A 26,186-nucleotide genomic window follows, 5' to 3' on the forward strand; every position below is an offset into this window, starting at 1 on the left:
ATACAGAAAAACCTGTCACTCACTAGCAGATACTCAGCAATGTTTAAAAGCAAAACTGGCGGAAGTCAGTTACATTTGGCACTAAAGGATCAAGCCCAGGACCACGTCAAGGTCTCCCCCTTCCTGGGACCCTAAACCAGCACCCACAAAATGCATACTTCCAAACAAACCAACTGGGAACCTTTCCAGGGTGATACAGGTTTTATACTCTTCCCTATGTAAATAAAAAACACAGGAATGGACCGCACTCATAGACTGGACTGGGTATACATCCTAACCCACTGTTAAATTCACAGCCCTGAACACTGACAGACAGCTGCCCAGTTCCCAGCAACCCAGGCTATTAACCCCTGAACAACCTATGTGACAGGCCCGCAGGGAAGCATTACAAACATTATAAACAAAACACACAGTAAACCTGGCACTCACTAGCAGATACTCAGTAATGTTGAAAAGAAAAACTGTGGGAAGTCAGTTACATTTGGCGCCAAAGGATCAAGCCCAGAACCACGTCAAGATCTCCCACTTTCTGGGACCATAAACCAGCACCCACAAAATGCATACTTTCAAACAAAACAACTGGGAACCTCCCAGGGTGACACAGGCTTTTGTAATCTTCCCTATGTAAATACAAAACAAAGGAATAGACCACACTCACAGACTGGACTGGGTACACATCCTAAGCAACTGTTAACTCCACAGCCCTGAACACTGACAGACAGCTGCACAGTTCCCAGCAACCCAGGCAGTTAACCCCTGAACAGCCTGGATGACAGTCCCGCAGGGAAGCATTACAAACATTATAAACACAACACACAGAAAACCTGGCACTCACTAGCAGATACTCAGTAAGGTTTAAAAGCAAAACTGGGGGAAGTTAGTTACATTTGGCGCCAAAGGCCCAAGCCCAGGATCACGTCAAGGTCTCTCCCTTCCTGGGACCCTAAACCAGCACCCATTTTGTGTTCAGGCCTGTGGAGGTAACAGTGGCTTAGGATGTGTACCCAGTCCAGTCTGTGAGTGCGGTCCATTCCTGTGTCTTGTATTTACATAGGGAAGATTACAAAAGCCTGTGTCACTCTGGGATGTTCCCAGTTGGTTTGTTTGAAAGTATGCATTTTGTGGGTGATGGTTTAGGGTCCCAGGAAGGGGGAGACCTTGACGTGGTCCTGGGCTTGATCCTTTGGCACCAAATGTAACTGACTTCCCCCAGTTTTGCTTTTAAACATTACTGAGCATCTGCTAGTGAGTGCCAGGTTTTCTGTGAGTTGTGTTTATAATATCTGTAATGCTTCCCTGAGAGCCTGTCACCCAGCCTGTTCAGGGGTTAACTGCCTGGGTTTCTGGGAACTGTGCAGCTGTCTGCCAGTGTTCAGGGCTGTGGAGTTAACAGTGTCTTAGGATGTGTACCCAGTCTAGTCTGTGAGTGAGGTCCATTCCTATGTTTTGTATTTACATAGGGAAGATTACAAAAGTCTGTCACCCTGGGAGGTTCCCAGTTGGTTTGTTTGAAAGTATGCATTTTGTGGGTGCTGGTTTAGAGTCCCAGGAAGGGGGAGACCTTGACGTGGTCCTGGGCAAGGGCAGAACTACAGGGGGTGCAGAGGTCGAAAGTGGGGGCCCAGCTTAAATTTTTATTTATTTTTTTCAATAAAAAACCTTGACCTGCCACTGCCTGCACTGATATCATGTGAGTGTGATGTGATGCTTCACTAGTGTCTCTGTCTCTAACTACAAGGGTTAGTGTTTCTGTTTTACCCATTGGTGTTTATGTGTGTATGTATGTATGTGACTGTGTGTGTATTGATGCATGTATGTGTGTGTGTATGTTTGTGGAGCCAGCACATTACAGACCTTGTTACTACAGCATGGGGGGGGTATACAGTGTCACTATACAATACCACTATATACAGTACGGGGGGGTGGACCATGTCATTTTAAAGTACTGGGGCGGGTAGGGTCAGGCCAGCCATCTCACCGGCAGATTACAGACTGCATCGCTAACTCATTATATACAGTACTGGTGGTTTAAACAGTGTCACTATATACAGTAATAGGGGGTCAGACTATCTCACAGACTGTGGGCACAGGGTACCTCCTTTTGCAGACATGTAATCTAATTCACATTTTTTTTCTGTGTTAAATGTTAAAAAAAAATAAAGATATGTATCAAATTCACCTTTTTTTAGATTCTAGCACCTGGGCCTTGTGGTTTCTAGCTACATCTCTGGTCCTGAGCTTGATTCTTTGGCACCAAATGTAACTGACGTCCCCCAGTTTTGCTTTTAAACATTACTGAGTATCTGCTAGTGAGTGCCAGGTTTTCTGTGTGTTGTGTTTATAATGTTTGCAATGACAGAATGTCCACAGAACCTCTAGAATTTAACTTTCTTTATTCAGACATCATAAAAAATAAGCGACATTTTGGGGGTTATCCCCTTAGTCATGACTAAGAGGATAACCCCTGAAACGTTGCTTATTTTTTATGATGTCTGAATAAAGAAAGTTAAATGCTAGAGGTGCTGTGGACATTCTGTCATTGCCTATATTTAGGAGGGGTCTGGTTTACCCCAGTCTTCACGAGCACCACCGCAGTAGTGCTGGCCCATACCTTTTTTGTGTTAAAAATATTTGTAATGCTTCCCTTCAGGCCTGTCACCCAGGCTGTTCAAGGGTTAACTGCCTGGGTTGCTGGGAACTGTGCAGCTGTCTATCAGTGTTCAGGGCTGTGGAGTTAACAGTGGCTTAGAATGTGTACCTAGTCCAGTCTGTAAGTGTGGTCCATTCCTGTTTTCTTTTATATATATATATATATATATATATATATATATATATATATATATATATATATATATATATATATATATATATATATATATATATATATATATATATATTGTGACAGAAAGCAAGGCCTGGTTATAAATGGAAGATATTTAAGACCAAGCATTGTACATGCTATTTCTCCTTTCAGTTAAAACCCCAGGGAGAAAGAGTGTGTATTTGATTATGCAGTTGATAAACTGTGTTCTGGGTCCCTGGGGTTTGGGATAATTGGAGAGAGGGTGGGCCATTATCCCAGACAGCTGTGAAGCTGTCCAGCAGCTAATCACAGGTGTGGCTAATTAGAAGTTGTGAGGGTTTAAATAGCAGCCTCACTTAGGCCTTGGGAGAGAGTTACACAGCTACAGAAGCTGGTGTGTGTTTGTTACACTGTGTAAAAGACTTTTGTTCCTGTGAACTGTAAAAGGACATTATTTTTACAAAGCACTTGTGGAATGCTGTGAAGTGCTGGGACACATTTAAAAGTACTTAACTTTGCTGCAGAGGAAGGATTTCCCTCTTTTGAAAATGAACTGCCTGTTTGTTATTGCTGTGAAAAATAAAGCCTTTTAAACTACAGTGGACTGTCCTGTGCTGCATTTGTGCCCTAGAAGACCGTGGTTAAAAGTGTTCCTGTTACACTTGGTGGAGAATCCGGGTAACCATGTTGTATGTCTGTGGGCATAATAATCTGCAAGCAACATGGAGGAAGTCATTAAAGCTTTGATCCATTCTAATGCTATACAGCAGGAGACTAACAGAAAAGCTGCTGAAAATAGTGCAGCACTGCAACAGTTGGTCTTGGCCCAGTCAGAGAGTGCTATGCTGCTGGCTAAATCACAGAAGGAGAACACTGAATTGTTGATACAACAGATGGCTGCTGTGCAAGCTGAGACATGCAGGAAGACCCGGGAAGAGCAACAAAGTGCTACACAAACTCTGCAACAAGAGGTTCAAGCCATATCAGAAAAATTGAACTCTGAATATGTTGGTGGCAGCCAAGGTTCCAGAGTAATAAGGGCTAGTCATTATCTTAAAAAAATGACAGCAGCTGATGATGTTGAGGCGTATCTTTTGGCATTTGAACGCACAGCAGAAAGAGAAAAATGGCCGACAGTTGATTGGGCGAGTATACTTGCACCATTTCTTAGTGGTGAACCTCAGAAGGCCTACTTTGATTTAGAGCCAGCACAAGCCAGTGACTATGAGAAATTGAAGGCAGAAATCCTTGCACGCCTGGGGGTGACTTCGGCAGTCCGTGCACAAAGATTCCATTCCTGGATGTTTTCATTTCATAATGCTGCAAGATCCCAGATGTTCGACCTTATACACCTTGCCAGGAAGTGGTTGCAACCAGAGGTTAATTTGGCTACCAAAATAGTGGAACTACTGGTGATGGACCAGTTTCAGCGTGGATTACCTGCTTCCCTGCGGCGGTGGATTAATCAAGGTGATCCTCAAACAGCGGATCAGTTGATTGTATTGGTCCAAAGATTTATAGCTTCAGGAGAAGTTTTGCAACAATCTTCAATGGATCAGCCCCACAATCCCAAGTCCCAGAGCTCTACAAGAACTGGTAAGACTGTTCAGGGGATAAAGGGGATAAGAGAGCAGCAGGTGTATAGGCAAAACACCAGAGACATTTCCCCAGGAATTAAGGAAACATTTAAATATAACCAACCTGTAAGATGTTTTAAATGTAATGAGGTTGGGCATATTGCTAGAGACTGTGATAAAGATGAATTTATGGACTGTAATGTTGCACATTCACTATTGTCTAATAGCAACAGCTCTGTTAATAATGATTCCCATTGGTGTACTGTGACGGTTAATGGTAAAGTGTCTAAGGCTTTGCTTGATTCAGGAAGTATGGTCACACTAGTGGCTAAATCTTTAGTACCAGATGCAGTATTAGATTATGGGGAAAAAATGGGAATTATCTGTGTTCATGGAGATAAACGGGAATATCCTACAGCTGAGGTGGAGATTGAGACTCAGTGTGGTAAATTAAAATATTGTGTTGGTGTAGTACCAAATTTAGCCCATGAGGTGGTGATAGGGAGAGATTTTCCAAAATTTCTGGAGTTATGGGAATCTCCAGAAATATGTAAAACTTCTGATATTTATGTATTTCCTTTCTCTGAAACTGATTTTGAAGGGGGTTCCATTGAAAAGGAGAAAAATAAGATTTATTGCCCTATGCCTGTATTAGTAGGTGATCAACCCTCTCAGAGTAATGAAGTACCAAGTACTAGCTCGGAAAATATTGATGATTTGATAGATCTGGTTGGTGGCCCTGGTAATTTTAAAAAAGCCCAATGGGAGGATCCAACATTGGTAGAGGCAAGAAATAATATCAGGGTTATAAATGATGTTGTGACACAGCCAGGAAATGTATTACCCTATCCTTATTTTGAAGCAGTTAATGATTTGGTATATCGTGTAGAGAAGAAAGGAACAGACATTGTTAAACAACTTTTGGTGCCCCAGACTTTTAGGAACACTGTATTAAATATTGCACATAACCACATTCTAGGGGGGCATTTGGGAGTTGAGAAAACCAAAGAGAGAGTTCTTAGAAGGTTTTATTGGCCAGGGATATTTGTAGCCATCAAGGATTATTGTGCTTCATGCCCTAAGTGTCAACTTACAGCTCCTGCTAAAGATTTTCATAACCCTTTAGTGCCCTTGCCTATAAATGATGTGCCTTTTGAAAGAATTGCTATGGACTTGGTGGGTCCGCTGGTTAAATCTGCTAGAGGACATCAGTATATACTGGTAATCCTTGATTATGCTACACGCTATCCTGAGGCAGTTCCCCTTCGTAACAGCTCTGCAAAGTCCATAGCAAAAGAACTCATGCTAATGTTTAGCAGGGTCGGGATACCTAAGGAAATTTTGACAGACCAAGGAACTCCATTTATGTCCAGGGTTACAAAAGAATTGTGTAAATTGTTGGGCATAAAACAACTAAGGACCTCAGTATATCACCCTCAGACTCATGGTTTAGTAGAAAGGTTTAACAAAACTCTCAAAAGTATGCTAAGAAAGGTAATTGACACAGATGGGAGAAATTGGGACCTTCTGTTACCCTATTTAATGTTCTCTATCAGGGAGGTTCCCCAGGCTTCTACAGGTTTTTCCCCACTTGAACTGTTATATGGGCGGCATCCCAGGGGATTACTAGATATAGTTAAAGAGACTTGGGAGCAAGAGACAACACCTTATCGAAGTATTATTGAACATATTTCCCAAATGCAGGATCGTATGGATGCTGTCCTGCCCATTGTAAGGGAACATATGGGAAAAGCACAGGAAGCACAAAAGTACAGCTACAACCATAATGCTAGAGCCAGGGTGTTTCAACCTAGGGATAGGGTGTCAGTTCTGGTCCATACAGTTGAAAATAAATTCTTGGCTACTTGGCAGGGCCCATATGAGATAATTGAGAAAGTGGGTGATGTTAATTACAAAGTAAGTCAGCCAGGGAGAAGGAAACCTGAGCAAATATATCATATAAATCTGTTAAAACCTTGGAAAGATAGGGAAGTTTTAGTAGCCTTAAAACCTACAGAACTCCCTGTCACTGTACCAGAGGTAAATATATTGGAAACCCTATCTGTACATCAGAAGCGAGAGGTCAAGGATTTTATTAGAATAAACAAAGAGGTATTTTCTGTGGTACCAGGAAAAACTAATGTTATTAAGCATGACATAATAACAGAACCAGGGAAGAAGGTCTGCCTTAAACTCTATAGGGTCCCTGAGGCTCGTAGAAAGGCTATTAAACTGGAGGTAGAAAAAATGTTAAAGCTTGGGGTAATTGAGGAATCACAAAGTGAGTGGAACAGTCCAATCATGCTTGTTCCAAAGCCGGATGGTTCATTAAGGTTCTGTAATGACTTTCGTAAGCTTAATTGTGTTTCCAAATTTGACACCTACCCAATGTCTAGAGTAGATGAGTTGATAGAAAGGCTAGGAAAAGCACGTTATCTCACTACAATTGATTTAACGAAAGGGTATTGGCAGGTGCCTCTCACTAGTCAAGCAAAGGAAAAGACAGCTTTTTCAACCCCAGAGGGCTTATTTCAGTATACGGTGTTGCCATTTGGTTTACATGGGGCCCCGGCAACATTCCAGAGGATGGTGGATAGAATTCTGAAACCCCATGTTCGTTATGCGGCAGCATATTTGGATGATGTTATAATTTATAGTACAGATTGGGAATCCCATCTTCCAAAAGTTCAAGCAGTACTTGATGCAATACGGTCCGCTGGGTTAACTGCCAATCCTGCAAAATGTACTGTTGGTTTACAGGAAGCTAAGTACTTGGGTTATACTATTGGTAGAGGATTAGTTAAACCTCAGACAACAAAAGTAGAGGCCATACAGAACTGGCCACAGCCTCTAACTAAAAAACAAGTGAGAGCATTTATTGGGATAACTAGTTATTATAGAAGGTTTATCCCGAATTTCGCTACAATTGCGGCACCCTTGACAGATCTCACAAAAGCAAGGGCCCCAATTATGATAAAATGGTCCCCAGAAGCAGAACAAGCTTTTAAGCATTTTAAAGATGCCCTTTGTGCCCATCCAGTTTTGGTACCCCCAATTTCGCTAAAGATTTTATTGTACAGACAGATGCCTCTGATGTTGGTTTAGGAGCAGTTCTCTCGCAGGAGTGTCAGGGAGAAGAGCATCCTGTCCTTTTCCTAAGCAGAAAACTTATTTCACAGGAAAAGAACTATTCTATAGTGGAGAAAGAATGCCTTGCCATTAAGTGGGCTTTAGAGACCCTTAGGTACTATCTGTTGGGAAGAAAATTTAAATTAATAACAGATCATGCTCCTCTCACATGGATGAGTCAGAATAAGGAAACAAATTCAAGGGTTACTAGGTGGTTTCTTAGCTTGCAACCCTTCAATTTTACTGTTGAGCACAGGGCTGGTCTTTTGCAGGGCAATGCTGATGGTTTGTCTCGGGTACATTCATTGATGTCCATGGTCGCTCAACCCACTGGGTGTGAGCTGGGGGGGGGGGGGGAGGATATGTGACAGAAAGCAAGGCCTGGTTATAAATGGAAGATATTTAAGACCAAGCATTGTACATGCTATTTCTCCTTTCAGTTAAAACCCCAGGGAGAAAGAGTGTGTATTTGATTATGCAGTTGATAAACTGTGTTCTGGGTCCCTGGGGTTTGGGATAATTGGAGAGAGGGTGGGCCATTATCCCAGACAGCTGTGAAGCTGTCCAGCAGCTAATCACAGGTGTGGCTAATTAGAAGTTGTGAGGGTTTAAATAGCAGCCTCACTTAGGCCTTGGGAGAGAGTTACACAGCTACAGAAGCTGGTGTGTGTTTGTTACACTGTGTAAAAGACTTTTGTTCCTGTGAACTGTAAAAGGACATTATTTTTACAAAGCACTTGTGGATGCTGTGAAGTGCTGGGACACATTTAAAAGTACTTAACTTTGCTGCAGAGGAAGGATTTCCCTCTTTTGAAAATGAACTGCCTGTTTGTTATTGCTGTGAAAAATAAAGCCTTTTAAACTACAGTGGACTGCATTTGTGCCCTAGAAGACCGTGGTTAAAAGTGTTCCTGTTACAATATATATATATATATATATATATATATATATATATATATTGCTTTGGTGATGGAGAATAATGTTTTTATATAACTTTGTAATAAAACTTTTTGCATATTGATTAGATTGCAGACTAGGGGCAAGATTCCATATGCGGTGTCGCTAGTTTTTAGTCCGGTATTGAAATCACATATATGGAATTGCATATATATGTAGTGCGTATATTTCACCAGTCGCCCGCTAATTTTACTTCCATAAACTAACATAGAACCGTGTTGCAAACCGGTATCACATATTCAGTGCAAGGACAGTGCATGGAGACATTTATTCTATTTTCAACTCGCTACACATAGGCAGTAACAGCAAGCTTTGCGCTGAATATGTGAGCACCGTAACTCCTTGAAAGTAGTAACAAACACCTAACCAATGCGCAATATCTATCTACCTGTCAACTGCCATCCTCCACCGCAATAACTAATAAAGTAAATTAACCCCTAATCTGCCAACCCTGACATTGCAAAACATCTAATTAACCTATTAACCCTTAAACTGCCAAAACCCCACAACGCAATTAACCTAATAAAGTGATTAACCTCTAAACCACCATCCCCCACAACACAATAAACCTAATTACACTATTAACCCCTAAAACACTAACCCCCCCCACAACACAAATATACCTAATTAACCTATTAACCCCTAAACCACAATCCCCCACATTGCAATAAACCTAATTAACCTATTAACTCCTAAACCGCCATTCCCCACATCACAAATAACTAATTTAATCACTAAGCCCCCTAACTTAACACCCCTAAATTAACCCCAATTACATAAAATAATACAATTCTAAATTAAAATTAAAATAAAAAATCCTAACATTATTAAAAAAACAACCTGATATTAAATTAAAATAAATAATTCTAAAATTACAAAAAATAAAAAAGTCTAAAATTACAGAAAAAAATAAAGAAAATTATCAAAAAACAAAACCTAATCTAATACCCCCCATCAAAATAAAAACACCCCCTAATCTAAACTAAACTAAACTACCAATAGCCCTTAAAAGGGCATTTTGTAGGGCATTGCCCTAAGTTAAACAGCTCTTTTACATAAAAAATACTAAGTCCCCCTAACAGTAAACCCCACCACCCACAGAACACCTCAAAATAAAAAAAGACCTAACACTAATGAGACGTAAGCTACCCAATGCCCCTAAAGGGGTATTTGTATGAGCATTGCCCTTAAAAGGGCATTCAGCTCTTTTACGGCCCATGAAAATAAAAAAAGCCCTAATCTAAAATAAAGCCACCCCCAAAAAATAAAACTAAAACTAAATCTAATCCCCAAATAGGTACTCACCATTCCTGAAGTCCGGCGGTGAGGGTTTTCTTCCTGGCAGCTTCCTCTTCATCAAGCGCGGGACCATCCATCTTCTTGCTTCATCCTGGCGGCATGGAGTCGTGACGGCGCAGAGCATCTTTGCTGGTGGCGGGACACCCAGTGTGTAGGATCCTCTTCATGCGATCACCGCAGCACACTGAAGATTTGCATTCCTATTGGCTGACATTTTCAAATCTGCCAATAGGATGAGAGCTACTGAAATCTACTGTTAGGATTTTTTATTTTAATTTTAATTTAGTAATTTATTATTTTATGTAATTTGGGTTAATTTAAGGGGTGTTAGGTTAGGGGGCATAGTAGTTAAATTAGTTATTTGAGTTGTGGTGATTTGGCAGTTTAGGGGTTAATATGTTAATTAGGTTTATTGCATTGTGGGGGATTTGCGGTTTAGAGTTTAATATGATAATTAGGTTTATCACATTGTGGGGTGCTGGCAGTTTAGGGGTTAATAGGTTAATTAGGTTTATTGCGTTGTGGGGGGATGACAGATTAGGGGTTAATAAATTTATTAGATTGTGATGTGGGTGAAAGGCCTTTCAGGGGTTAATAGTTTAATTAGGTATATTGCGTTGTGGGGGGTTGGTGGTTTAGGGGTTAATACTTTTATTATTAGTGGCGATGTGGGGTGATTTGGGGTTTTTGATGTGTCGGGTTTATTTTTGGGAGGAGTGTTAGACTTTTATGGGCGATTTAACTTTTTTTCTTATGCTCCGGCAGTTTCTATACTACCGTAAGTCACTGGCGACTCCAGAAATGTGTATTTACTCACATTTCAAGACATCGCTAGTTTATCCAACTTAAGGCAGTATATGAACTGCCGGTGCGGTTTATGTGAATCCCCGATGTGCAAGGTGAATTTACGGGCGACGCAGGTTTCAGCAGTTGCGCTGAGGCCTGCGCCGCATATGTAATCTCGCCCCTGGTCCTAGCAGACTAGGAAAAGATTGAGAGAGAATTTTCTGGCAGCATCTGAGAAAGGTCTAACAGATGCTTTATTCAACTTCCAAAGCTAAGTAACATTTATAGTTTAATCATCACCTTGAAATTACTGCTTTATTTTGTTGTAATAAGTTCATAATAAACACTGATATGGTTTTACTGCATTCCTGTTGCCAGAAAATTCTCTCTCAATCTTTTCCTTCATCTAGTTTGCTAGGACCAGGAGCGAGATTACATATGCGGCGCAGGCCTCAGTGTCACATGAAAAGATATAATAAAATATTTACAAAAATATTAGGGGTGTACTCAATTTTTTGAGATACTGTATATCTGGTAATGTAAAATATATTTCTATGGCCATATATCTAAAGGAATATATAGAAGTATAGGTATATACAGATATATAGGAATATATATTTAATAAAAAAATACAATTTTCCTGTATTGGAAGAACATTTGAATGTTAAATATTTACAGTAAATACACAGGGAGCACATTATTAATATATATTATTATATAGTTATTATTAAGACACACACACACACACACATATATATATATATATATATATATATATATATATATATATATATATATAATATATATATATATATATATATATATATATATATATATATATATATATATATATATATATATATATATATATATATATATATATATTGGAGTAGCCGTCTTAGTCCAGAGAGTCTGAAGCAATACTGACCAATTCAATGGAATTTACAGATTATATCTTAAAACACAGAATAGCTAAGAGTGGTGTCTTTTATAAAGCTAGTGGTGTTAATAACTAAGGGCTTAAGAATATTCTCCACTAGGCCTAGTGGAGAATATTCTTATATTATAATATTGGGCCTAGTGAAAAATATTCTTAAGCCCTTAGTTATTAACACCATTAGCTTTATAAAAGACACCACTGATTTTCTTAACAAAATCCGCCAGATAACAGAATTGCCAGAGGATACTATACTTGTGACAATGGATGTGGAATCCCTGTACAACAATATTCCACATAAAGATGTTATTGATGCCTGCTTAAACTTTCTTTCCTCCGACAGCCCTAACCAGACATATAGTGCTTCTACAGTCAGTAAACTTACAGAATTTATACTTACAATTATTTCATCTTCAACCACTCCATCTACTTACAAACCATGGGAACAGCCATGGGCACCACAGTATGCAAAACTCTTCATGGCTGACTTAGAACAGAGATTCCTAGCCACTCACTCTCACAAACCCTTCAAATACTTTCGCTACATAGATGATATTTTCATCATATGGCAGAAGGAGAAAAAAAACTTTAACATTTTCATAAATCATTTAATCTATTTCATGCATCAATCGCTTAAAATGAACTTTTCTAGAGACTGAGGAGAAAACAAGAGAGGCGCCAAACATAAAACAATATCGTCAGAACAATGGGCCAAGAGCCCCCCCCTGTGTGCAGGATATACTCACAGAGGCAGCGGCACACGTACTGTGCCTATTGAAGCGGATCGGGACTGTTCAGAGTCGCCCGACGGACACACACAGAAGCCGGTACACGTGATCCCTGGATATCCAATTGCAGGCCACTTCACCTGTCAGGTCCGGATCAACGGTTACGGTCTCAACCAAGAGAGACACCGATGTTGGGTATGGATTGCACCAGGGCAATAAGTGACAGGTAGCAAGGTGACTCAGATAAAAAGGTTTATTTTAGATAAAAACAATCACAGCAACGCGTTTCTCAGCAAAAATGCAGTTTCATCAGGCTGTACTAGTGACTGCATAATCACACCTTTTATACCTTGCTACACCTGTCTAAATGGTCGGATCTGACATGGGATTCCTGTCTGGCTAATCTTTAACTGTTTCAAAGCTGTTCATATTGAAATACAATAGTTGGACATTAAAATTTTAAAAACCTTACATTTCTTAACTCTAAAAGTATAGTATCCTCTGGCAATTCTGTTATCTGGCGGATTTTGTTAAGAAAATCAGTGGTTCTGTTGAGTAGGTCCTCTACTCGATCACAAGGCATTAAGCTTCAGAAAACGTCTTCCTCTGCAATACCTCCTTTCCACCAACCACCAGACCTTATCTCTCTAGAAAAAAATATACTGAACATACATCAAAGCAGGTAATCTGAAGGCCGTCCCCCAAACTGAAGTTTTCTTTCCATATTCATGTATATCTGCAAATGTGGTATACATGATACATTGCACTGCATGTAAAGTGAGATGCTATATTGGAGAAACAAGCCAAAAACTGCACCTTCGGATGAACTTACACAGACACTCAATCAAAAATCACTGTGAAACAAAATACTGTACCCCTGTTGGTCACCATTTCACCCAACCTGACCACTCCATCCAAAACCTCAAAATCAAAATTCTCAGAGGCAACTTCAAAAACACCATGGAAAGAAAAACCTTTGAAATGAAAATGATAATGCACTTCAACTTGTTTAATTCTGGACAAAATGTGGACTCTGGATTCTTAACACATTATCAAAAGTTTTTGTAATGTACTTTCATTTAGTCAATTACAAAGCCAATCAGATTGAGCTCGCATTCTATTGGCTGATCGGAACAGCCAATAGAATGCGAGCTCAATCTGATTGGCTCATTGGATCAGCCAATCGGATTGAACTTGAATCTGATTGGCTGATTCAATCAGCCAATCAGATTTTTCCTACCTTAATTCCGATTGGCTGATAGAATCCTATCAGCCAATCGGAATTGAAGGGACGCCATCTTGGATGACGTCCCTTAAAGGAGCTTTCATTCGTCGGTAGTCCGTCAGTAAAGAAGGATGTTCCGCGTCGGCGGGATGAAGATTGAAGATTGAAAACCCCGCTTGGAAGAAGACATCGCCCGGATAGAAGACTTCTTCAGCGCCTCTTGGAAGATGACATCGCCCGGATGGAAGACTTCTTCAGCGCCGACTGGAGGATCACTTCATCGGATGGAAGATTTCTTCAGCGCCCCTTGGAGGATAACTTCTGCCTCTCCGGATCTCCTCTTCGGTTCCATCGCTGCTCCGCTGAGTGAAGACGACTCAAGGTAGGATGATCTTCAGGGGATTAGTGTTAGGTTATTTTAAGGGGGGTTTGGGTTAGATTAGGGGTATGTGGGTGGTGGGTTTTAATGTTGGGGAGGGTTGTATTTTTCTTTTACAGGCAAAAGAGCTGAATTCTTTGGGGCATGCCCCACAAAAGGTCCTTTTAAGGGCTGGTAAGGTAAAAGAGCTTTGAACTTTTTTAATTTAGAATAGGGTAGGGCATTTTTTTATTTTTGGGGGGTTTGTTATTTTATTAGGGGGCTTAGGTTAGGTGTAAGTAGCTTAAAATTGTTGTAATATTTTTAAAATGTTTGTAACTTATTTTTTTATTTTTTGTAACTTAGCTTTTTTATTTTTTGTACTTTAGTTAGTTTATGTAATTGTATTTAATTGTAGTTATTTGTAGTTAATTTATTTAATTAATTTAATGATAGTGTAGTGTTAGGTTTAATTGTAACTTAGGTTAGGATTTATTTTACAGGTAATTTTGTATTTCTTTTAGCTAGGTAGTTATTAAATAGTTAATAACTATTTAATAACTATTCTAACTAGCTAAAATAAATACAAAGTTACCTGTAAAATAAATATAAATCCTAAAATAGCTACAATGTTATTATTAATTACATTGTTGCTAGCTTAGGGTTTATTTTACAGGTAAGTATTTAGTTTTAAATAGGAATAATTTATTTAAGTATAGTGTAGTGTTAGGTGTAATTGTAACTTAGGTTAGTTTTTATTTTACAGGTTAATTTCTCTTTATTTTAGCTAGGTAAGCTATTAAATAATTAATAACTATTTAATAGCTATTGTACCTAGTTAAAATAAATAGAAATTTGCCTGTAAAATAAAAATAAATCCTAAGATAGCTACAATATAATTATTATTTATATTGTAGCTATATTAGGGTTTATTTTAAAGGTAAGTATTTAGTTTTAAATAGGATTAATTTAGTTCATAATAGAAATATTATTTATATTTATTTAATTAATATTTAAGTTAGGGGGTGTTAGGGTTAGTGTTAGACTTAGATTTAGGGGTTAATAATTTTATTACAGTGGCGGCGGTGTAGTGGGGGGCAGGATAGGGGTTAATACATTTATTATAGGTGGCGACGGTGTAGGGGGGGCAGATTAGGGGTTAATAAATGTAATATAGGTTGCGACGGGGTCAGGGAGCGGCGGTTTAGGGGTTAAACTATTTATTTAGTTGCGGCGAGGTGCGGGATCAGCAGGATAGGGGTTAATAACTTTATTATAGAGAGCGACGGTATAGGGGGGGCAGGATAGGGGTTACTAGGTATAATGTAGGTGGCAGCGGTGTCCGGGAGCAGAGGTTTAGGGGTTAATACATTTATAAGAGTTGCGGCGGGGTCTAGGAGCGGCGGTTTATGGGTTACTAACTTTATTTAGTTGCGGGAGGCTCCGGGGGCGCCGGTATAGGGGGTAGAACAGTGTAGTTAGTGTGGGTGCTTAGTGACAGGGGTATCAATAAAGCTGTCAAAAAGCCGAAGAGCAGCGAGATCGGATGAGTGATAACTCTGACAGTCCGCTGCTCATCGCCCCGTACTTAGTGCGCGGCTTTTTGACAGATTTTTTGATAACTTAGGCAAATTTTTGCAGGTCCGCGGCGGCGATGTGAGGCGAGCTTAGGCGGGCGTATTGGGCCGGCAAAGGCAGGAAAAGTAGACACGTTGATAACTACCCCCCCATGTATTTCAAGCTACACAAATAGCCCTAATATACACATATGGTACAAAATGAATATGCCATTAAAGGGACAGCAAATGTCAAAATTAAACTTTCTTGATTTTGGTAGAGCATTAAAAAAAAAAAGAACTTTTGAATCTACCTGTATTTTTAAATTTACTTAATTATTGTCGTATTCTTTGTAGAAAAGCAAATAATTCACAGCTGTGTGGGTGACAGCTGTCACATGATATAGGGGAAGGTAAATCAAAAGGAAAGTTTAAAATTTGTCAGAAAAAAATGAAAAAATCTACTGCTTGCTTAAAATTGAATGTAAGCTTTATTGCATTGTCTTTTTATTATGCAGTTATAAAGTTTTTAAAGGTACACAAAACCCACAATGTCTCTTTTATGATAAAAAGAGAGAGCATGCAGTTTTAAAGGGATATAATACCCAAATGTTGAAACACTTGAAAGTGATGCAGAATAGCTGTAAAAAGCTGACTAGAAAATATCACCTGAACATCCCTATCGGCTAGATTACGAGTTTTGCTAACTTGCAAGTTATTTCCACCGCTCACCTCTCTATAGCGCTGCTATTACAGGATTGCAAAAACCCGGTGTTAGCAGGCAATATGTCTATTGAGCTCCATACCGCACCCAAATACCAGCACTGCTTTGAGCTGGTTTTACGTGCTCATGCACGATTTCCCCATAGACATCAATGGGGAGAGCCGGCTCAAAAAAAGCCTAACACCTGCAATAAAGGAGGGTAAAGCTCCGTAACGCAGCAGCATTGATTCCTATGGGGAAAGAAAATGTATGTTTACACCTAACACCCTAACATAAACCCTGAGTCTAAACACCCCTAATCTGCTGCCCCCGACATCGCCGACACCTACATTACACTTTTTAACCCCTAATCTGCCGCCCGACACCACCGACACCTACATTACATTTATTAACCCCTAATATGCCACCCCAATGACGCCGCCACCTACATTACAGTCATTGCCGACACCTACCTATTCTTATTAACCCCTAATCTGCCGCCCCCAACATCTCCGCCACTCTACTAAAGTTATTAACCCCTAAACCTAACCCTAAGTCTAACCCTAACACCACTAACTTTAACATAATTCAAATAAATCTAAATAAAAATTACAATTAATACCTAAATAATTCCTATTTAAAACTAAATACCTATAAAATAAAACCTAACCTAGCTACAATATAAATAATAGTTACATTGTCGCTATCTTGGGTTTTATTTTTATTTCACAGCTAAGTTTGTATTTATTTTAACTAGGTAGACTAGTTAGTAAATAGTTATTAACTATTTACTAACTACCTAGTTAAAATAAATACAAATTTACCTGTAAAATAAAACCTAACCTGCCTTAAAATAACACCTAACATTACACTACAATTAAATCAATTACATTAATTAAAAACAATTAACCAAATTACAAAAAAATAAACACTAAATTACACAAAATAAAAAAGAAATTATCAAATATTTAAACTAATTACACCTAATCTAATAGCCCTATCAAAATAAAGAAGCCCCCCCCCCCCCAATAAAAAAACCTAGCCTAAACTAAACTTCCAATAGCCCTTAAAAGGGCCTTTTGCGGGGCATTGCCCTAAAGAAATCAGCTCTTTTACCTGTAAAAAAAAATACAAACAACCCACCAACAGTAAAACCCACCACCCACACAACCAAACCCCCCAAATAAAATCCTATCTAAAAAAACTAAGCTTCCCATTGCCCTGAAAAGGGCATTTGAATAGGCATTGCCCTTAAAAGGGCATTTAGCTCTTTTTCAGCACAAACCCTAAGCTAAAAATAAAACCCACCCAATAAACCCTTAAAAAACTTAACACTAACCCCCGAAGATCCACTTACAGTTTTTGAAGACCGGACATCCATCCTCAACGAAGCCGGGAGAAGTCTTCATCCAAGCGGGCAGAAGTCCTCAACGAAGCCAGGAGAAGTCTTCATCCAAGCGACAAGAAGTGGTCCTTCAGGCAGGCAGAAGTATTCATCCTGACGGCATCTTCTATCTTCATCCTTTCTACACAGAGCAGCTCCATCTTCAAGACACCCGGCACTGAGCATCCTCTTCTGATGACGGCTACTGAAGAATGAAGGTTCCTTTAAGGGACGTCATCCAAGATGGTGTCCCTTGAATTCCGATTGGCTGATAGAATTCTATCAGCCAATCGGAATTAAAGTTGAAAAAATGCTACTGGCTGATGCAATCAGCCAATAGGATTGATTTTCAATCATATTGGCTGATCCAATAAGCGAATAGGATTGAGCTTGCATTCTATTGGCTGATTGGAACAGCCAATAGAATGTGAGCTCAATCCTATTGGCTGATTGGATCAGCCAATAGGATTGAAGCTCAATTGGATCAGCCAATAGGATTTTTTCAACTTTAATTCCAATTGGCTGATAGAATTCAATCAGCCAATGGGAATTCAAGGGATGCCATCTTAGATGACGTCCCTTAAAGGAACATTCATTCTTCAGTAGACGTCGTCAGAAGAGGATGCTCTGCGCCGGATGTCTTGAAGATGGAGCCTCTCCGCGTCGGAAGGATGAAGATAGAAGATGCCATCTGGATGAGGACTTCTGCCCGCCTGGAGGACCACTTCTTGCCGCTTGGATGAAGACTTCTCCTGGCTTCGTTGAGGACTTCTGCCCGCTTGGATGAAGACTTCTCCCGGCTTCGTTGAGGCTGGATGTCCGGTCTTCAAAAACTGTAAGTGGATCTTCGGAGGTTAGTGTTAGGTTTTTTTAAGAGTTTATTGGGTGGGTTTTATTTTTAGCTTAGGGTTTGGGCTGAAAAATAGCTAAATGACCTTTTAAGGGCAATGCCCATCCAAATGCCATTTTCAGGGCAATGGGGAGCTTAGGTTTTTTTAGATAGGATTTTATTTGGGGTTTTGGTTGTGTAGGTGTTGGATTTTACTGTTGGGGGGTTGTTTGTATTTTCTTATACAGGTAAAATAAATGATTTTTTGGGGGCAATGCCCTGCAAAAGGCCCCTTTAAGGGCTATTGGCAGTTTAGTCTAGGCTAGGGTTTTTTTTTATTTTGAGGGGCTTTTTTTAATTTGATAGGGCTATTATATTAGGTGTAATTAGTTTAAATATTTGATAATTTCTTTTTTATTTTGTGTAATTTAGTGTTTATTTTATTTTTTTTAAATTTAGTTAATTGTATTTAACCCCTTAATGACCACAGCACATTTCCATTTTCTGTCCGTTTGGGACCAAGGCTATTTTTACATTTTTGCGGTGTTTGTGTTTAGCTGTAATTTTCTTCTTACTCATTTACTGTACCCACACATATTATATACCGTTTTTCTCGCCACTAAATGGACTTTCTAAAGATACCATTATTTTCATCATATCTTATAATTTACTATAAAAAAAAATATAAAATATGAGGAAAAATTGAAAAAAAACACACTTTTTCTAACTTTGACCCCCAAAATCTGTTACATATCTACAACCACCAAAAAACACCCATGCTAAATAGTTTCAAAATTTTGTCCTGAGTTTAGAAATACACAATGTTTACATGTTCTTTGCTTTTTTTGCAAGTTATAGGGCCATAAATACAAGTAGCACTTTGCTATTTCCAAACCACTTTTTTCCAAAATTAGCGCTAGTTACATTAGAACACTAATATCTTTCAGGAATCCCTGAATATCCCTTGACATGTATATATTTTTTTTTAGTAGACATCCCAAAGTATTGATCTAGGACAATTTTGGTATATTTCATACCACCATTTCACCGCCAAATGCGATCAAATACAAAAAATCGTTCACTTTTTCACAAATTTTTTCACAAACTTTTGGTTTCTCACTGAAATTATTTACAAACAACTTGTGCAATTATGGCATAAATGGTTGTAAATTCTTCTCTGGGATCCCCTTTGTTCAGAAATAGCAGACATATATGGCTTTGGCGTTGCTTTTTGGTAATTAGAAGGCCGCTAAATGCCACTGCGCACCACAAGTGTATTATGCCCAGCAGTTAAGGGGTTAATTAGGGAGCTTTTAGGGAGCTTGTAGGGTTAATTTTAGCTTTAGTGTAGTATAGTAGACAACCCCAAGTATTGATCTAGGCACATTTTGGTATATTTCATGCCACCATTTCACCGCCAAATGCGATCAAATTGAAAAAAAAGTTAAATTTTTCACAATTTTAGGTTTCTCACTGAAATAATTTACAAACAGCTTGTGCAATTATGGCACAAATGGTTGTAAATACTTGTCTGGGATCCCCTTTGTTCAGAAATAGCAGACATATATGACTTTGGCGTTGCTTTCTGGTAATTAGAAGGCCGCTAAATCCTGCTGCGCCTCACACGTGTATTCTGGCTAGCAGTGAAGGGGTTAATTAGGGAGTTTGTAGGGAGCTTGCAGGATTAATTTTAGCTTTAGTGTAGAGATCAGCCTCCCACCTGACACATCCCACCCCCTGATCCCTCCCAAACAGCTCCCTTCCCTCCCCCACCCCACAATTGTCCCCGCCATCTTAAGTACTGGCAGAAAGTCTGCCAGTACTAAAATAAAAGGGTTTTTTAAAAAAAAAATAATAATTTTTTTAGCATATTTACATATGCTAGGGTGTAGGATCCCCCCCTTAGCCCCCAACCTCCCTGATCCCCCCCAAAACCGCTCTCTGACCATCCCCTCTGCCTCATTGGGGGCCATCTTGGGTACTGGCAGCTGTCTGCCAGTACCCAGTTTGCAAAAAAAAAGTGCTTTTTTTATATTTATTTGGCTTTTTTCTGTAGTGTAGCTTCCCCCCCCACACAGACAAACCCCCACCACCTTGCTGATCTTTTTTTTTTAAAAAAATATTAAGGCATTTAAACATTTTTTATTAACACATTTTCTGTAGTGTAGCGGTTCCCACCCGCTCCCTCCCCGTGCACGCGCCCGCCCCAGCCCTCCCGTGCACGCGCGCGCGTCCGTGCGCGCCCCCGCTCATCCCCGCCCACGATCCCGCCCCCCCCTGCACATAACCAGGGCCATCGATGGCCGCCACCCGCCTCCCGGTCCGGCTCCCACCCACCAACGCAGGGAGCCACCGATCTCCGGTGCAGAGAGGGCCACAGAGTGGCTCTCTCTGCACCGGATGGCTTAAAAAAGTTATTGCAGGATGCCTCCATATCGAGGCATCACTGCAATAACCGGAAAGCAGCTGGAAGCGAGCAGGATTGCTTCCAGCTGCTTTCCAAACCGAGGACGTGCAGGGTACGTTCTCAGGCATTAACTGCCTTTTTTTTGAGGACGTACCCTGCACGTCCTCGGTCGTTAAGGGGTTAATTAATGTTATTGATTTAATTGTAGTGTAAGGTTAGGTTTTATTTTACAGGTAAATTTGTATTTATTTTAACTAGTTAGTAAATAGTTAATAACTATTTACTAACTAGTCTACCTAGTTAAAATAAATACAAACTTAGCTGTGAAATAAAATAAAACCTAAGATAGTTACAATGTAACTATTAGTTATATTGTAGCTAGCTTAGGTTTTATTTTATAGGTAAGTATTTAGTTTTAAATATGAATTATTTAGGTATTAATTGTAATTTTTATTTAGATTTATTTTAATGATATTAAAGTTAGTGGGTGTTAGGGTTAGACTTAGGGTTTAGGGGTCAATAACTTTAGTATAGTGGCGGCGATTTTGGGGGCAGCCGATTAGGGGTTATTAACAGTAATGTAGGTTGCGGAGATGTTAGGGTCAGCAGATTAGGGGTTAATAATATTTAACTAGTGTTTGTGATGCGGGAGTACGGTGGTTTAGGGGTTAATATGTTTATTATAGTGGCGGCGATGTCGGGAGCGGCAGATTAGGGGTTAATAATTTTATATTAGTGTTTGCGATGCGGGAGGGCCTCGATTTAGGGGTTAATAGGTAGTTTATGGGTGTTAGTGTACTTTTTAGCACTTTAGTTATGAGTTTTATGGTACAACTCTGTAACATAAAAGCCATAACTACTGACTTTCAGTTTACGGTACGGATCTTGTAGTTGTGGGCTGTACTGCTCACTTTTTGGCCGGACAGGCAAATTTGTAATACTAGCGCTGTGGAAGTCCCATTGAAAAAAGACTTTTTGAAAGCTGCGGTAGTTACGTTGCGTAAAGTATTATGTCCCTTTAAATAGCTTTTCATTTTACTTCAGTCCTTTGTTATTTTTTGTTGAAGGAGCAGCAATTTACTAATGAGAACTAGCTGAACACATTGGTTACAGCAAAGATAAGAGGCATATCTGTGAGGCTATTAAAGGGATTTGAAACCTGGTTTGCGCTTGCTGATTGGTAGCTTCTTTACTTCAGGAGCTACTCTTATGTTGTTTATGGGGAAAGATTATCTTCACTGTACTTTTTAGTCTGTATACTAAAACTGGTTCTCTTCACAGTTACACAAGTAGGTTCTGTTGGTGACGCACTTTTTAGACCTACATCATTTTGCGACACAGTACATCAGTTGTACTAGCAAACAGGAGGTTAAACTAACTGTTTTAAGAGATACGGACACATACATAAATTATATAATAATGAAATGTATTTACAAGTAACAGTATGTAAGTATGTGCAAGAATTAAAAAAAAGTTTAATACCACCAATAGCTACTTACTATTTTAATGGGCTGTATGAGGTTGATGGGATGAACACAGTTTCTGAATATTTGGTGGAATATTAGGTAAAGACACTCGCAATTCATTATCAAGCATTTTTAATCTTCCACTTCCTATCCATATATCAAGTGCAGGAGCAGCAATGCACTATTGGGAGCTAGCTGCAACAACAAAAAAACTTTGACTTCTGACTTCAGTTCAGCGTTTAAGCTGCCGCTCTCAGAGCTCTGCAAGTCAGACTAACTACTGCCTGCACTGCAAACACACTACTGTCCCACTCACTGTCTACACATGCAGTCAGGAGCCAATGTGCCGCCAAAGTCACCAATAGGAATAGTTTCAGTTCCCATTGAGCTGCGCCAATAAGTTAAGATGATCTGTGACCCACTAGGTATCAATCACGTCAACCATGTGATATGTGTAGCAGGCAGGCGGAAAGTTGGAAACCCCCCCAAAAAAATTTAAAAAATGTAAATTAAAAAAAAATTTGTGCTGAAGCAGGGACACACCTACACACTGCCACCGACACACAGTTTGGAAAGTACTGACAGACCAATAAGGTAATTTTACTAAACATTTTATTTTTTACCACAGAAATCTAACGATCCCCCTTCAGGATATTGTCCCTCTGCACCATATTTGAATCCAAATGCAAACATTGAATTTACAAATACTTACGATCATCTGACTGAAGACATTACATGCACATTAAAGAAGAGAAACTTAACAGGTAGATCTGTTCACTTATTTTATTCTGTTTTAGTTTTGTGTCTATGGGGCCAATCTATCAAAGTGTCAACCGAAAATACGCTTGAATTTCGCATCATAATTGTTGCGAGATTGATCCAACCTAGTTATCAAAGCCTGAAGATAGGCAAATGTAGAAATTTGTGATGTAATATACGATCCCGCGATCTCAATCCGACGCAGATCGATGCTTACGTCATTACAGATGTTCCACCTCTATTTGACACTTTTTCAAATTTATCAAACTTTTAACAGGTACGCTTGCAGCTATTCTGACGCATCGTACCTGGTTTTCAAACTGCCACCCTTGAGGCCGCGGATGCCATAGAAATCAATTGGAGTCTCAAAGCAATGAAAGCTTATGTTCGATGCTGCAAGAGAATGAAATATACCTCATTTATTTTCTATGGTTGAAAAAAAGTTACATTTACACCTAACACCCAGAGTCTAAACACCCCTAATCTGCCACCCCCAACATCACCGACAAAAATAAAATGTATTAACCCCTATTCCGCCGCTCCCCGACACCGCCGCCACTAAATAAACTTATTAACCCCTAAACCTCTGGCCTCCAACATCACCACCACTAACTAAACCTATTAACCCCTAAACCGTCATCCCCCCACATCGCCAAAAACTAAATTACAATTAAATTAAATAAACTAAATAAACTAAATTACGGAAAAAAAACACTAAATTACAGAAAATAAAAAAAGAATTACAAGAATTTTAAACTAATTACACCTAATCTAAGCCCCCTAATAAAATAAAAAGCCCCCCAAAATAATAAAATTCCCTACCCTATACTAAATTACAAATAGCCCCAAAGTAATCAGCTTTTTTACCTGCAAAAAAAAAAATACAATACCCCCCCCAACATTTACAACCCCCCACCCACACACCCCTACTCTAAAACTCACCCAATCCCCCCTTAAAAAAACCTAACACTAACCCCCTGAAGATCACCCTACCTTGAGCTGTCTTCACACAGCCGGGCACAAGTGGTCCTCCATACGGCAGAAGTCTTCATCCAATCGGGGCAGAAGAGGTCCTCCAGATGGCAGAAGTCTTCATTCAGGCGGCATCTTCTATCTTCATCCTTCCGGAGCGGAGCGGGTCCATCTTTAATCCAGCCGACACGGAGCATCCTCTTCAAATGAAGTCCTAATGAAGAATGAAGGTTCCTTTAAATGAACTCATCCAAGATGGCGTCCCTTGAATTCCGATTGGCTGATAGAATCCTATCAGCCAATCGGAATTAAGGTAGGAAAAATCCTATTGGCTGATGCTATCAGCCAATTGGATTGAAGTTCAATCCGATTGGCTGATCCAATCAGCCAATAGGATTGACCTCGCATTCTATTGGCTGTTCCAATCAGGATTCTATCAGCCAATCGGAATTCAAGGGACGCCATCTTGGATGACGTCATTTAAAGAAACCTTCATTCTTCATTAGGACTTCGTTTGAAGAGGATGCTCCACGTCGGCTGGATTGAAGATGGACCCGTTCCGCTCCGGAAGGATGAAGATAGAAGATGCCGCCTGGATGAAGACTTCTGCCATCTGGAGGACCTCTTCTGCCCCGATCGGATGAAGACTTCTGCCGTATGGAGGACCACTTGTGCCCGGCTGGGTGAAGACGGCTCAAGGTAGGGTGATCTTCAGGGGGTTATTGTTTTTAAGGGGGGATTGGGTGGGTTTTAGAGTAGGGGTGTGTGGGTGGTGGGTTGTAATGTGGGTGGGGGGTATTGTATTTTTTTTTGCAGGTAAAAGAGCTGATTACTTTGGGGAAATGCCCCGCAAAAGGCCCTTTTAAGGGCTATTTGTAATTTAGTATAGGGTAGGGAATTTTATTATTTCGGTTTTTTTTTTATTTTATTAGGGGGATTAGATTAGGTGTAATTATTTTTAAATTCTTGTAATTCTTTTTTTATTTTCTGTAATTTAGTGGTTTTTTTTGTTATTTAGTTTAGTTGATTTAATTGTAGGTAATTGTAGGTAGTTTAGTTAATTTATTTATTGATAGTGTAGTGTTAGGTTTAATTGTAACTTAGATTAGGATTTATTTTACAGGTCAATTTGTATTTATTTTAGCTAGGTAGTTATTAAATAGTTAATAACTATTTAATAACTATTTTACCTAGTTAAAATAAATACAAACTTGCCTGTAAAATAAAAATAAATCCTAAAATAGCTACAATGTAACTATTAGTTATATTGTAGCTATATTAGGGTTTATTTTATAGGTAAGTATTTAGTTTTAAATAGGAATAATGTAGTTAATGATAGTAATTGTATTTATATTTATTTAAATTATATTTAAGTTAGAGGGGGTTAGGGTTAGACAGGTGTAGGGGTTAATACATTTAATATAGTAGCGGCGACGTTGGGTGCAGCAGATTAGGGGTTAATAAATGTAGGTAGGTGTCGGCGATGTTAGGGACGGCAAATTAGGGGTTAATAAAATTTAACTAGTGTTTGCAATGCGGGAGTGCGGCGGTTTACGGGTTAATACATTTATTAACGTGGCGGCGATGTCCGGTCAGCAGATTAGGGGTTAAAAATGTTATTTTAGTGTTTGCGATGTGGGGGGCCTCGGTTTAGGGGTTAATAGGTAGTTTATGGGTGTTAGTGTACTTTTTAGCTCTTTAGTTAAGAGTTTTATGTTCCGGCGTTAGCCCATAAAACTCTTAACTACTGACTTTTAAATGCGGTAGGAGTCTTGACAGGAGAGAGTGCACTTCTTCCAAGACTCGTAATACCAGCGTTAGGCAAATCCCATTAAAAAGATAGGATACGAAATTGACGTAAGGGGATTTGCGGTAGCCTCGAGTCGCGGAAGAAAACTGAGCGGTACACCTGTACCTGCCAGACTCGTAATACCAGCGGGAGTTAAAAAGCAGCGTTGGGACCTCTCAACGCTGCTTTTTAAGGCTAATGCAGAAATCGTGATCTAGCCGTTTGTTTGGACTGGGTGTATGAGTGATGGCAGTATTGAGGCTAAGCAGTTTGATAGTAGTTTGGGGAAAATCTTGTAATCTGTGTTGAGAAGAGAGATTGGGCAGTAGTAGCCTGGGAGTATAGGATATCTACCAGAATAGGGGATAATGGTGATAGTGGCCTCTATGAATCTCTTAGATAATTCTGTATTTCGCTCCATGACACTGTTATAAAGCTTTGTAAGGGTTTTACTAATTTCAATTTGTAGAATTTTATATAGTTCACCTGGCATGCCGTCCGGACCTGGCATTTTTTCTGTCA

At 39.4% G+C, this 26,186-nt stretch overlaps 1 protein-coding gene across 3 annotated transcripts in view; it reads left to right on the forward strand.

Moving 5' to 3' along the window:
* Positions 1 to 26,186, forward strand: part of LOC128663452 (mucin-2-like) — a 225,994-nt gene that overhangs the window by 118,861 nt on the left and 80,947 nt on the right. For all 3 annotated transcript variants that reach the window (XM_053717784.1, XM_053717785.1, XM_053717786.1), the window contains exon 5: positions 22,773 to 22,908. In XM_053717784.1, the coding sequence (XP_053573759.1) occupies positions 22,773 to 22,908 (136 nt within the window). The remainder of the gene's footprint in view (positions 1 to 22,772; positions 22,909 to 26,186) is intronic.

The sequence above is a fragment of the Bombina bombina genome, chromosome 6 (assembly GCF_027579735.1).
Source record: "Bombina bombina isolate aBomBom1 chromosome 6, aBomBom1.pri, whole genome shotgun sequence".
Taxonomy (NCBI): Eukaryota; Metazoa; Chordata; class Amphibia; order Anura; family Bombinatoridae; genus Bombina; species Bombina bombina.